Source organism: Chenopodium album, chromosome 4 (assembly GCF_948465745.1).
Source record: "Chenopodium album chromosome 4, dcCheAlbu1.1, whole genome shotgun sequence".
NCBI classification, from domain to species: Eukaryota; Viridiplantae; Streptophyta; class Magnoliopsida; order Caryophyllales; family Amaranthaceae; genus Chenopodium; species Chenopodium album.
Genome location: NC_137837.1, coordinates 8,252,694 through 8,266,721, shown reverse-complemented (window position 1 = coordinate 8,266,721; position 14,028 = coordinate 8,252,694). Strand labels below are relative to the sequence as shown.

At 33.2% G+C, this 14,028-nt stretch overlaps 1 protein-coding gene across 1 annotated transcript; it reads left to right on the top strand.

Annotated features, from left to right (window-relative positions):
- The first annotated feature begins 7,483 nt into the window (after window positions 1-7,483).
- Window positions 7,484-13,820, top strand: LOC145626586 (putative linoleate 9S-lipoxygenase 5). The gene is made up of 10 exons (XM_081679039.1): window positions 7,484-7,834; window positions 9,915-10,204; window positions 10,305-10,545; window positions 10,959-11,300; window positions 11,386-11,471; window positions 11,629-11,736; window positions 11,823-12,127; window positions 12,250-12,513; window positions 12,636-13,155; window positions 13,245-13,820. The coding sequence occupies exons 1-10, from the start codon at window positions 7,630-7,632 to the stop codon at window positions 13,476-13,478; spliced, it is 2,595 nt and encodes an 864-aa protein (XP_081535165.1). The 5' UTR covers window positions 7,484-7,629; the 3' UTR covers window positions 13,479-13,820.
- The last annotated feature ends 208 nt before the right edge of the window (window positions 13,821-14,028 follow it).

Sequence of the window (14,028 nt, the reverse complement as noted above, 5' to 3'; positions counted from 1 at the left end):
ATATATAAGTAAATGATAATCAAAAGTTCTGATCTGCTCTGAATCTTTCTAATTTGGTCTAATCTAATCTGAATTTATTAACAAATAAGTAATAAGTATCTGAAATAAGTTCAAGAAAACAAGTCCTATAATTTGTCAAAAATGTATGAAGTATTGTTTTCTACACCCATTTATCTTATAATCAATTCAAATACGATAAGTAAGGTCTAATAAATTCATATAAAATAAAGGAAAATTTCACATTTGCTACCAGGGAAAGGACCCTAATTCACATTTGCTACCCCTTTAATTTTTTATTTTATATTGCTACCACCTAAATCAGAGTTTTTCAAAAATCACTACCACTTAACGGAATCCGTTAGGATTTCCGTTAAATTTATTAATAAAAAATCAATAAATTTAAAAAATAAATTTAAAAATTAAAAAAAAATTAGAAAAATAATAACCACCCTCCCCCTCCCCTGCCACCCCCCTCAACTGCCACCCCTTCCCTCCCCCCTGCCGGCGCCGGCGCAAACCCACCCCCTCCCTTTCCCCCACCCCTACGCAGCCAATGAACCCCCTTCCCTTTCCCCGTTCTCGCTGCCCGACCCCCACCTCGAACCAAAACTATCTCTTTCCCCTTCCTCCCATCGGAATCCGCCCCCCCAACCAATTATACTCCACCTCGCCACCGGGAAACTCCACAAAAACCACTCTTCCTCCTTATCCTTCACCCACATTCTCCACTCTCGTCACCCACATGCTTAATTGAATTGGGGTTTGAGATTTGCTCAATTGGGGTTTTTGGCAGGGATCGAGGCAGGTTTTCGAGAGGAGGGGGATGCGAACGGGGTTGGGATCGCGACGCCGACTTTTGTTGGGGGTTGCGATTGTTGTGTGCCGATTGCTGGGGTTACGAGGCTAGGGTTGCAAATTTGGGTTCGATTGTTGTGTGCGGCGACTGGGATTGGGTGTTGGTGCCAATTGGTGGTGATGCGAAGGAGCAGGGGAATGAGGAAGCGAAAGGGTTGGTAATTGATGGTGGTTCTGTTGCTGATTGGCGGTTGTTGATGGTGGTTTGAGCGGTTGGGGTCGCGGCTGGGGATTTGGTAGCTGGTGGGTGGGGAAGGAGCGGGTTGGGTGGTGGTTGCGGTGGGGATGATGTTGAACAGTGGCGGTGGATTGGGCAGCTGGTGGGTGGGAAGGAGTGGTGGGTGGACGGTGGTTGGGTGGTGGCTAGATGGTGGTTGGGTGGTGGTAACGGTTATACTAACGGTGTCCGTTAAGTGGTAGTGATTTAAAAAAAAGCTGATTTAGGTGGTAGCAATTTAAAATAAAAAATTAAAGCGGTAGTAAATGTGATTTAGGGTCTTTTTGCTGGTAGCAAATGTGAAATTTTCCTAAAATAAAATAAAAATTCATTCATACATAATAAGATAAAGGCCCTGTTTGGTAGTAAGCTTATTGGGGGTATATTAGCTTATTTGACTAACTTTAGCTGATTGACTAGTCAAACAAGCTAATACAAGTGTTTGGTAGTAAGCTTATTGAAAGAGCTTATTCCACTAAATAAGCTCTTTTTGAAAAAGCTCACTTTAGGAGCTTTTTCAATTAGCTTATTCATTAATTATTGTGAAATGACATTTATAACCTCATTTAATTTAAAATCCTATCTAAACTACCTACCCCACAATTAGCTTATTGGTCATTTCACATACTCAATCATCTTTAAGCTATCAGCTATTTACCAAACACTTTTATATAATCAGTTAATACAATAAGTTAGTCAAATCAGTTAATAAAATCAGCTAGTCAAAATCAGCTAACTCAATCAGCTTCAGCTTTCAGCTTTCTCCCAAACAGGGCCAAAGATTAATATTTTGTTTTACCATGTCAATTAATTTTGAAGTTTACCATGCTAAAAAGGACATATATAGTTATGATATAAATAAATTAAAAAAAAAATAATAGTTATGATATAAAAGTTTACCATGTCAATTAATTTGGAAGAAAATTTACATTGGAATCCCTATGGTAATGCTATATCATCCATCCTCACACATGTGTTATTTTCAATTTTTTTTCATTCCCATCCATTACCACTTAGAACAGGTTTTATTTGGGAATGAAAATTTAGAGTAAATTAGTATTGACATTGAAATGAACCTTGATTATCTTTACAAATTTACATACAAATTCATTCTCATTACCATCATTTATAGTCACTTAACAAATACGGAGTAAAACAATATGATTCATAATGGTGGTGTTTTGTTGGAGCCTTGGAGGGCTACAAGAAAGTGAGCAAAATGTGAACGATAAACTAGATTAGATAATTAAAGTCACTCTAATTAATTTATGTACGCCTTTAAAACAAATTTAACAAATGAACCATATTAGGATTCATTTCAAGATGGTGGCAGGTGTTTTGTTGGAGCCTTGGAGGGCTACGAGATAATTAAAGTGGGAAAGGAATCAAAATAACGAGAAAGTGAGCAAAATGTGAACGATAAACTAGATTAGATAATTAAAGTCACCAGATCGAATTCATGTGTCTTTACGTATCACGTCAAATATCGCAAATCAAAATTGAAAGGGCAAAAAAAATAAGAGATCCTTATCTTAAAAGAGTGACCTAAACATAATAAAACCATACCTTAAAAGGCAGATGATTCAACCCTCTACGGGAAGAAATAATCCCTCCATGAAAGGAAGTTACTATAAACACGCCATGCATAGTATTTAGGCATATGTTGCACTTTCTTTTTCGAATATTCAATTCCCACAACTTTTGTCGGCAACTCCATGATCCTTTCTCATCATTTCTCTATGATGAGGTGGGAAATCTGCTTTTTGTACTTTTTATTTCTTTTTTATTTACTTACTTATTTAAGGTGTATTTTAATTTTTAATTAGTACTACATACATGCGTTGTAACGATTTTTAAATTCTACTCGTGTATACTATAAGTCTATAATGCTAAAAGATGACCAAATTTAATGATTGTAATTTGTTTATGTAAGCATTGTTGTAATATGGTGGCTCATCTGACCTAATAACAAGGTAGGACACTGGTGGAAATTCAGAGTCTATAGCAAAATTGATTCAATGAGGTTTAATCCCAATTAAGCATCATTGAATTGATGGAATTGGACTTGATTTAATAGTATAACTAATTTTTAGCCTCAGCAATGCCCCAGGCCATTACATGGGGTTGTTTACTAATATATGTTTTAATTTATGACTCAATTTCCAATTAAATTTGCTAATTATATTGTCATTCGCTACATATTAACATTTTATATTCAAGTGATGATATAAATTATTGCATAGCTTAGTGGTAAGCCACGCAAAATATATTAAAATTCCTAACATACCATCTACTTCAAAATATTTTTGCAATTTTTAATCGTATTCACTATAATAAAGATATCAAAAAGCTAATCAATTCTAATTACGTTTTTTGGTTTTAAAAAATAAGCTAGTAGCTACTTCCTTCGTTTCTATTTAGTTGACGCGTTTGATTTAAACACATATATTAAGGAGATGAGAGAGAGTGAAAGAGAATGAAAAAGCAAGTGGGGTAGATTGTAAATGCAAGGTAAAAAAAGTTACCCCAAAAGGAAACGTTTCAACTAAAAAAAAACTTCCTAAAAAGGAATACGTGTCAACTAAAAAGAAACGGAGGTAGTATTGCACTATACTAAACCACTAATTTATTTAACGGGAATTAATTGATTGAGTGATGAGCCGCTAATTGAGTTCCATATACTGTTGTTAACTCGTGAGAAAAAAAAAAAATCCAGCTTGCATGCCTATGTGGACGGTAAATAGGAAAATATAAGATAAAGCAACATATTTATGAATTTGGGACATGTTCTCTTCAACTTAATTTCAATTCAGCTCCTAATTTCCTACTCTCATAAACAATTCAGTTCAGCTCATTTCAGTTCAATTCAGCTAAGCCTGTTTTGAATCACTCAATTGCACTGAGCTCAATATGGACGTCTAAATTTTACGATGAAAAAAAAAATTTCTTCTATATATGAAGAAATAGTTGAGGAAGTATGTGCTAAAAATTACCCTAGTCATGAATGACAATAACAATTTTCCATTGATGCTCAAAATTTATGACAATAACTACACAAATTGATAGATTGGTGCAATTAATGTGTAATTTTTCTCATCTCTTCTTATTTTTCTCGGTATGTATGTAGTCTATGTACTCTGTATAGCATTTTGAGTGCAATTTTTTTTATAAAAATTCATTTTTAAGTGCAACTCTTAATCAAGGCATCAATTTTCGTTTTTTTTAAAAAAAAAAAAAAAAAAAAAAAAAAAAAAAAAAAAAATCAAGCTAAGGCATCATTTATCATTTTCAGTTAAATTTATTCATTCAATTTCCCAAAAATAAAAAGATCTAGAAAGCAATGATTCTCACAATTATAATGCAACATCGCTTTCTAGGCAAAATGTAGAGGAAACTCCAATCTTCAACTACAATGATCAATCATGTTAAAAGCAAAATATGTTTTGACTGTTTGTAGTCTCTTTCTTTACTTGGCTTTTCCTTTACTAGATATTAGTGATGTGGAAAGGTAATAAACAAAACTACAAATTTACGATTTCTTCTTTTGGTAAGTAGGGTACTATTTCCTCTGTCGATAAACAAATTTCCTCATTTTTTAGGGCATATGTCTAAACTAAAAACCTTCTTCAAAGCAATATAAAAACCTTTTTACTACTTAAAATTTTCCTTAAAGAAATAAAAATTATTCAAACCATATGATATGATGTACATGTTTTCAATTAACTCGTTTTCAATTATATGATCTATTTTTCTACTAATTTTTTTCAATATGGAAGTCTAGATCTAGTGGAAAGATTATTTGAAAACAGTGAAAATAAACACTAACAATTTCTTCATAGAAGAAAAGATTTTTATTCTTTGCAAGTTTAGATCGATGTGGATAAATTATTTTTATTAATTAAGTGTAATATTGTATGTATCACTTTGACTTAGACTATGTTTTGTATCATTTTCTACCAATTTTTTTTAATAGCTTGGATAACCATACCAAATGTTTTGTAGGTTGTGATACAAATTAAAGAAATTAGACGGATATTAATTGACTATTGAACGCAAATTATGTTCATTATAATTATGTAATGTATGAAAATAAAAACATGGAGGAAGTAAAAAAAGTTAAAGGAATAAACTTTTTTAAATTAGAAGTTTGTGAAAATTAAGTCAAATGGCGACAATTTTGTACCTTCTTTCAGCATTTATTTCATATGTATAAGTAATAATTAATTAAACGAACAACTATTGTATGTAGTTTGTTTATTACTTATATACATGTGAAATACACTAATTTTACCCGACTTAGAGCAACATATTACTATATATATATATATATATATATATATATATATATATATATATTATATATATATATTATATATATATATATATATATAACTAGTTATTCAACAATTTAAAACAACCATTTAGTCAAAACAGTTTGAATATGAACTCAACAAACAATTAACAACCAATTCAATTACCTACCGAGTAATAAACAAACAAGATCAATATTATAATTACATAGATAGATTATCTTGAAAGTTTGAATCACTAATTCCTCCCTTTGTTCTTCTTTCTCTCTTAATTTTTTTTTTTTTACATTTGTAGGTTTATGATACTACCTCCGTTACATATTATTTGCAACGATTTGACATAAAGTAGAGGGGAAAAATGTCTAATCGTTGCAAATAATGTGTAACGGAGGTAGTATGATATTTGACTATTTAATCTCAACTCTATCACGAGCCCCATTGCAATTTTTTTATTTTGCTATTTATTTATGTCTTTAATTGTTTGTTTTGTAGTAGAATGTTTTACACCCTTCTTAGAGAGATTCTTTTTCTTTATCTTTATCTCAAAAATCGATTTGGCCTTGGGTAATTCAACAAGCTAAGTTATTAAAACAAAAAGAACTTGCAAAAATCACTTAATATTAGGTCAAAAGTTGCGCTTAAAATGAAAAACTTCATATATTATAATTAATTATTACGTTCTCCTCTAATCTGTGGCCACGTTGATAGGAGCACTTATATACTCGTACACCTTATACTGGCCATCAAGCTAAGCAAAGCATATGACATAATAATTTATCATAAACAAAGTAATGCATGCAATGTGTCCCTCCAAATAAATAAATAATTATTACTTGTATAATATATAATAATAATAGTGCAGTGTGCCTGGCATCTAAATTTTTTATTTCACATCAAAACAAGTTAAAATCTAATTGTTACGTACTCCATAACATAATAGTTGGTTTGTCACATGAATTCACTATTTAAATAAAAAGTTTGATTACTTAAAAAATTTATATTAGGTTCAATTCTACATGTAATTGGTACATCCTCCATATCATAATACAGAAAAGAAGTTGACGATGATACAAGAAAGAAGCCGGAGAACAAGACATTAGTGAAGGTCTAAGTATATATATACAATTATTTTATATATAATTTGTCCCACGTGTATTTGAGTGTAGTTATATTATATATAATTGTTTTTGCAGGAATCCGACGACCCAACTCCAAGATCCGAAGCTCGAGTATATAACCCGTTCTGCTCCTATCGGCCAAACAAGAACCTACACACAGAGAAGGGATTAGCTAGCCCCGGGGTGAATCCGGGGATAACCACTCCAATGATTAAGTCAGTAAGTGTTTATAGAAAGAGGAAAGAGATTTTTTAGAGAGAGAAAGTAGTGAGAGAGAGTGTGTGTGTGTGTAATAAATGCTACCTTATTTATGAGGTAAAACCAGATTATTTATAGGTTGTTTAAGTGACGGGTGGCAGTTTAGTATGCAAAGTAATTTTCGCAACGTGTCAAACGTGAGAACGACACGTGTCAGCTGCTTACATGCCGATATGTATGCTTTATATATAAATGCCGATATTAACAAGAATTGCCGATGAACCGGATTCGAATAGTATATCGGCCTAACAAACAATATCGGCCTATCATACAGTATCGGCCTTAATGTAAATATCTCCCCATACAACAATCATACATGTCTAAATGTCTAATTAATATGGAATTATGAATACACCAATTAGGCCCAGTTACTTTAGGCTAGTGAGCAGAATAGAGCTGAATAGATGTCATCAGACGGAACAGATTTCAATAGAACATACCAGATCACAGCAGTCAGTAGCTAAAAAGATCAATCCTCGTGAAAACCAACACCAAGTAAAACTATCTCAAAAAAGACAACGGATTGCATAATTATTACTCGTACATAGGAAGTATGTAACAAATTAAAAAAAATAATGGGCATACATACCAATCTACATCATCTTAAACTGCATGCACTGCCGTGGTAAGGTCATTCATTCATATTAATCACATTTTCTCCATATCAATAAATCTAGGCACCTACTTTTTCCTTATAAATACCCCTTCATTATATGTATAGTTTTTATTATTTCTTTCATTTGAAAAACCCACCACCTTTCCAAAATCATTCAAAGAACCATATTTATAAATTTACTATTTATATATGCATATTCACCAAAAAATAAATTAAAACCCATATTCCAAAATTACAAATATTAAAGCCAAAAAAATGTTTCATAATATTATAGATGCTATTTCAGGAGATAGTAGTAGTAGTAGCAAGAACAAGAAGCAAATAAATGGAAGAGTAATATTGATGAAGAAGAATGTGTTGGATTTCAATGATTTTAATGCATCAATTCTTGATAGATTTGATGAATTGCTTGGTAAAAAGGTGTCATTTCAGCTTGTTAGCTCTGTTAACGCCGACCCAGGTAATTTTTCCACTGTTACACTTTTTTTTTTTTTTTTTTTTTTTTTTTTTTTTTTTTTTTTTTTTTTTTTTTTTTTAATTTTCTTTGAATTTATGCAATATTATTGTTTTTACAATTTTTTTTTTTTTATTATAAGTGTTTATAAAATTTAATATAGTTATTATGATTATTTATTCAATGATTTTCAATCATTAAGGTGGTGTTGCTAACGTAGACACGTAGTTGTTTACTTGTTTTTAAATGAAAGTAATAAAAATGTGAACTTCATTTTATATTTTAAATCTATAGCATTCGATTGGGAGTTTCAAAATTCAAATAGGTCACATTTCCCAGTAAATTATAGCACTATGCGTCTATGCCACTATGTATATACGTATACAGGTATACTAGTACAGATTTATTAAGTACTCTACTAAGATCGATTAACTATGAGTTAAAATATGTGTTCACCTTTAGGATATTCATTTACAGTAGTACTATAGACTAGCTTAGTTGGATAAATGTTTAAAACTTAAAAGTGAACGAGGTTGGGCTGTAGATAATTCCTTAATTCGAATTTCGTCTATTACACTTATTCCTTCCTTAGTTCCCTATATTATATCAAAATAATAATGTTTGCAAGCTTTAACCTTATTTTTTTTTTTGTGCCTTTTTAATATTTAATGATAATTGAGATTTATAACTTTGTAAATCACATGTACGTTGAGTTTGGCTTTTAAATATAAGATTGCAAGAGTACTTTGTATACGTAGTATAAGAATCAAAACATACAAAAAGGAATGAAAGATTCGTATATGAGAACTATTTTTTCTTTTTAGAGAGCCACAAACCCACTTAGGCAGGGTGAGAATCGATCCCAGAGATCACTTGAATCGGGAGAGAAAGTCTAACTATTTGAGCTATTTTTCACTCTCAGAATTATAAAGCTAGGAATGTGAAAATCAAACCCAAAAGTAAAAAAATGTAGTAACAGTTTAAATTACGAAGTACGGTGTGTAACAGTAATCGACTAATGTGGAAAGTGTAAAGAACAAGTATGAATGGAGGTGTAATATTCTAATCATATTGCATGTACATGATCTTTAATTTAGAAATGAAGAAAACATCTAGTACAAACTTTCACACATCATATGATTAAGTGATTAACAACTCATCCATACTTTGTCCTTGCTTAATCAATCTATCATTCTATCCTATCCATTTGAAAATAATTAAGAAGTGTTTTCTAATAAAAGTTAAGTAAAAAAAAGTTACAAGTAATTTTTAATTTGACAAGTAATATTGCTTTAAACTATTATACAACGGTTAAATAATTAATAGTACAACCCTATCACAGAAGGCAAAAGTGAGAATTAATTTTGAAAATAAATAATAGTTTCATCTTTATTTTATTGGTTTAGATGTGTGTTGTACGGTTGTACCACATGACATATGCAACAGTTATATATATGGTTTTTTTTTTTTTTTGGGTATATAATGTGCATACCTATTGTTATGTCAAATTGTTTACCAACATACTATATGGAATTGAGGAGTTTCTTATATGCAATTATAAGTAAAATACCAACAAAGTGATGGTGAATTGGTGATAGCAACAACAATGACAAAAAGCAATAACAATAGCAACAGGAATTAGCAATAGCAACAGCAACAGCATTAGCATATTAGCACTAGCACTAGCACTTCTACACTAGCACTAGAAAAGTAGAAATAGCAACACAAACAATAGGGGTACGTAGTGCTGTAGCAAATCAGCAATGGGTGATGCAAAATAACATTATCAAGTGAACTCAACATAGCCTTAATTTGGTTACGAACTTACGATTTTCTCCCTTGAGAAGGAGAGGGCAGGGGGTAAGGTCGGTGACTAAAACCCGAATCCACTTAGATGTAAGGGAAATGCCTTGCCAGTTACAGTCCCAGTAAAATATACTTAACCTTATAATTTTTTTTTAAAGGGAATCACTTTGTAAACCTTTTAAGACTTTAACCAAATATGCTAGTTGACACTCAGTAACGACAATCATGCTTTGAGTCATTAATATTTATCTTAACGAGTAATGCATGGTGTAATTTGCAGGTAATGAATCGAAAGGGAAACTTGGAAAGCCTTCATATCTAGGAGATTGGCTCAAAAATTTCACTGGTTTAACACCAGGGGATTCAGCATTTAATATTACTTTTGATTGGGATGAGGACATTGGCGTTCCTGGTGCAGTAATCATAAAGAATGAACATCACAGTCAATTTTACCTGAAGTCTGTCACCTTAGAAGACATTCCTGGTTGTGATAAAATCAACTTCGTGTGTAACTCATGGGTCTACCCTACTAATCGTTACAAGAAGGACCGTATTATTTTCACCAATAAGGTGGTATTTTATTCTTTATATTCATCCAAAGTATTGAAATTTCTAATGTTATGTAACACATAACAGTATGTATGATGTTGTTACAAATGTGGTATGACAGACTTACCTACCTGATGAAACACCTGCACCTTTAAGCAAGTATCGAGAAGAAGAGCTGGAGGTATTAAGAGGAACCGGGGAAGGAAAGCTAGAGGAATGGGATCGCGTTTATGACTATGCATACTACAATGATCTAGGAGATCCGGATAAAGGTCCCAAGTATGCTCGTCCTGTACTTGGAGGATCTGCTGAATATCCTTATCCTCGCAGGGGAAGAACAGGCCGTACCCCAACAAAGACAGGTAAGATTTTGTTTGGATAGATCATTGCCTTAGTTATGCTAGCTGACATGAAACAGCACATTCCGAGTTTTGCTTCAACCTCAGAAAAAAAAGTTTATCAGTCTACTGCACTCACCCTCAGTTTTAAGTTAATCAGAACAATGTCAGCCCTTGTGTTATACTAATGTACTTGCAAAACACGGTGCAAGAAGAGTGATCTTTTCGTCTCTCTTTAGAGTCGTATCTAATTGATTACACCTACACACTATACAGTAGATTGCAGACTGATCAAATGAATATGTGAAATAAGAACTAGATTTGTTTAACTGACATAAACAAGAGGTGTGGTTTCAGATGAACTTGATAATTTTCTCATCTAATGCAACCTGAGATATGTGGTTCCGAAGCTAAATAATATCTGTATGACCTGGCAGATCCTAAAACTGAGAGTAGACTTCCACTTCTGAAGGGTTTAGATGTATATGTTCCAAGAGATGAGAAATTCGGACACATAAAGATGTCTGATTTCCTGGGTTACGCGCTTAAGTCCTTGTCTCAGGACTTTGCTGTTGGTCTTGAGTCTATATTTGACAAGGATCGCAATGAGTTTGATAGTTTCCAAGATGAACTGGATCTGTATGAAGGAGGAATTAAGCTACCACAGGGTGAACTAATTGAGAAGTTAAAGGATAGCATCCCATTTGAATTACTAAAAGCTTTCCTTCAAACTGATGGTGCTCCACTTCTAAAATTTCCAATGCCTGATGTAATCAAAGGTATGTATCCGAATGAAATACTCGTATATGTCTGATGTTAAACATGGAATGATCATTTGTCTAATGGACTCTGCCCTGATCACAGAGGATAAGTCAGCTTGGAGAACAGACGAAGAATTTGCTAGAGAAATGTTAGCTGGTGTAAATCCTCTAGCAATTCGTCGTCTTGAGGTAAGAAATAATTTGGTACTTCCAAAAACAGTTCACATGTCTTAAGATAATTTGGTTAATGTATCAATCTTGTTATGTATCATATGGAGAGATAAATCTAATTATGGATAAAAAGTTTGGTTTTATGCTAAATCAAAGATGCTGTCATATTCTGCAGGTCTTTCCTTCTGTTAGCAAGCTTGATCCCAAAATATATGGAAACCAAAACAGTTCAATAACCGAAGAACACATCAAGAAGAACCTTGGTGAATTGTGTGTAGATGAGGTAAATATTTCAGCACAACTTTTTCGTTGTTGTAATCTCTCACAATAATTTCCATATATAACCAAAATTGTGTTTGATTGAAATAGGCAATTAAGGAAAACAAGCTATTTATTCTAGATCACCACGACACTATGATGCCATTTGTAAGGCGAATAAACTCAACTTCTTCAAAGATCTATGCCACCAGAACAGTTCTGTTCTTACAAAATGACGGTACTCTGAAGCCTTTAGCTATCGAGTTGAGTCTACCACATCCTGAAGGTGATAAATTGGGTGCCATTAGTAAGGTGTTTACACCTGCTCATGACGGTGTTGAAGGTTCTCTTTGGCAGCTTGCCAAAGCTTATGTTGCTGTTAATGATTCTGGCCACCATCAACTCGTCAGCCACTGGTACTAGTTCTGTGACTTCTGTCACAAAGAATCTAAAATTTTCACTTCGGCATGCATATGTGACTATGCGTTCACTAGTCATCAAGGAATGTATTGACAATTAATTTTTTCGCCTACTGCAGGATGCTAACTCATGCAGTGATCGAACCCTTTGTGATCGCATCAAATAGGCAACTGAGTGTGCTTCATCCAATCCACAGACTTCTGCACCCTCATTTCCGTTATACTATGGACATAAACGCAGTTGCAAGACAAATACTTCTTAATGCGGAAGGACTCCTTGAGAAAACTGTATTCCCTAGACAGTATTCCATGGAGCTGTCATCAGCCGTGTATAAGAGCTGGGTTTTTACTGAGCAAGCCGTTCCTAATGATCTTGTTAAAAGGTTATGTGCTTACAAAAAAATCGTTTAACCAAACTTTTGTACATGCTTTGTTTAATATTGTACTAAATTTTGAGTAAACAATATGTTTTACTGACATTGTATTCAATACTTTTGTTAATCAGGGGGGTTGCTGTGAAAGATGCTCATAGCCCTCATGGCTATAAACTACTAATAGAGGACTATCCATACGCCGTTGATGCACTAGACATCTGGTCAGCAATTGAGACATGGGTGAAAGAATATTGCTCAATTTACTACAAGTCCGATGACATGATCTGTAAAGACAGAGAACTACAGTCATGGTGGAAAGAAATCCGAGAAAAAGGCCATGGTGATAAGAAGGATGAAAAATGGTGGCCAGCTATGAAGACACTTAATGAACTTACACAAACTTGCACCACCATTATATGGATTGCTTCAGCCCTCCATGCTGCAGTCAATTTCGGGCAGTACCCTTATGCCGGGTACCACCCAAATCGCCCAACTGTCAGTCGGAGGCTCATGCCAGAGCCAAACACTCCAGAGTATGAAGAGCTTGAGAAAAAGCCTGACACTGTATTCCTAAAGACTATTTCAAACAAGTTCCAAAGTGTATTGGGGATTTCGCTTATAGAGCTTTTATCTCGACATCCTACTGATGAGGTATTGTTTGAACCTTGTTTATGTCAATCATGTAGTTTGTGTTGTTTGATACATTTACAGATATATTTTCTTCTGTTTTTATCAAACAGATTTATCTTGGGCAAAGGGAGACTAAAGAATGGACTGCAGATACCAAACCATTAGAAGCATTTGAAAAATTCGGGAAAATTTTGGAGGAAATCGAAGACAAGATTGTAGAGAGAAACAAAGATGAGAAACAGAAGAATAGAGTTGGTCCAGTGAAGATGCCATACACATTGCTTTATCCTACGAGTGATGCAGGACTCACTGGCAGGGGAATTCCTAACAGTACATCAGTCTGAAGTATGTGAACTGGATTTATTTGATCTCAAGCATGTAGCTTGACATTTGTGTACAGCTGAATTACTATCTTTTTATTATTACAAAGCATGCAAAGATTCATTATTGTAAAATTATGTCACACCATTTAGTACAACTGTACAAGAGTTTAAGGAAACTAAACTACTATACTATTGTGGGTTTTCATGTGTATTTTTTGTGTTTTTGTGGAACATAATTGTTAAGTCTAGTAGATTGAAATGTTTTAAGCTTCTCATTTCAACATATGTTGTAAGAGTATGAAGCTCAACAGCCACAATTTGATTCCATATCAACCTTTTATGTGATATAATTTGAGAGATACTATTCATACTAATGCAACTCTCCTGTACATGTTGAGCACTACTCCCCCCCTCATGTCACAATCAAGTTCATTAACCTGGTATGTTTACTTTAATTCCAATTTACTACGTATTTCAAAAAATAAAGTTCAAATAAACTGATAAAGGTTAACAAGATTAAGTCAAGTTCATTTTAAACCTAACATAAGTTTTGATAAGTGAGTGTTATGTT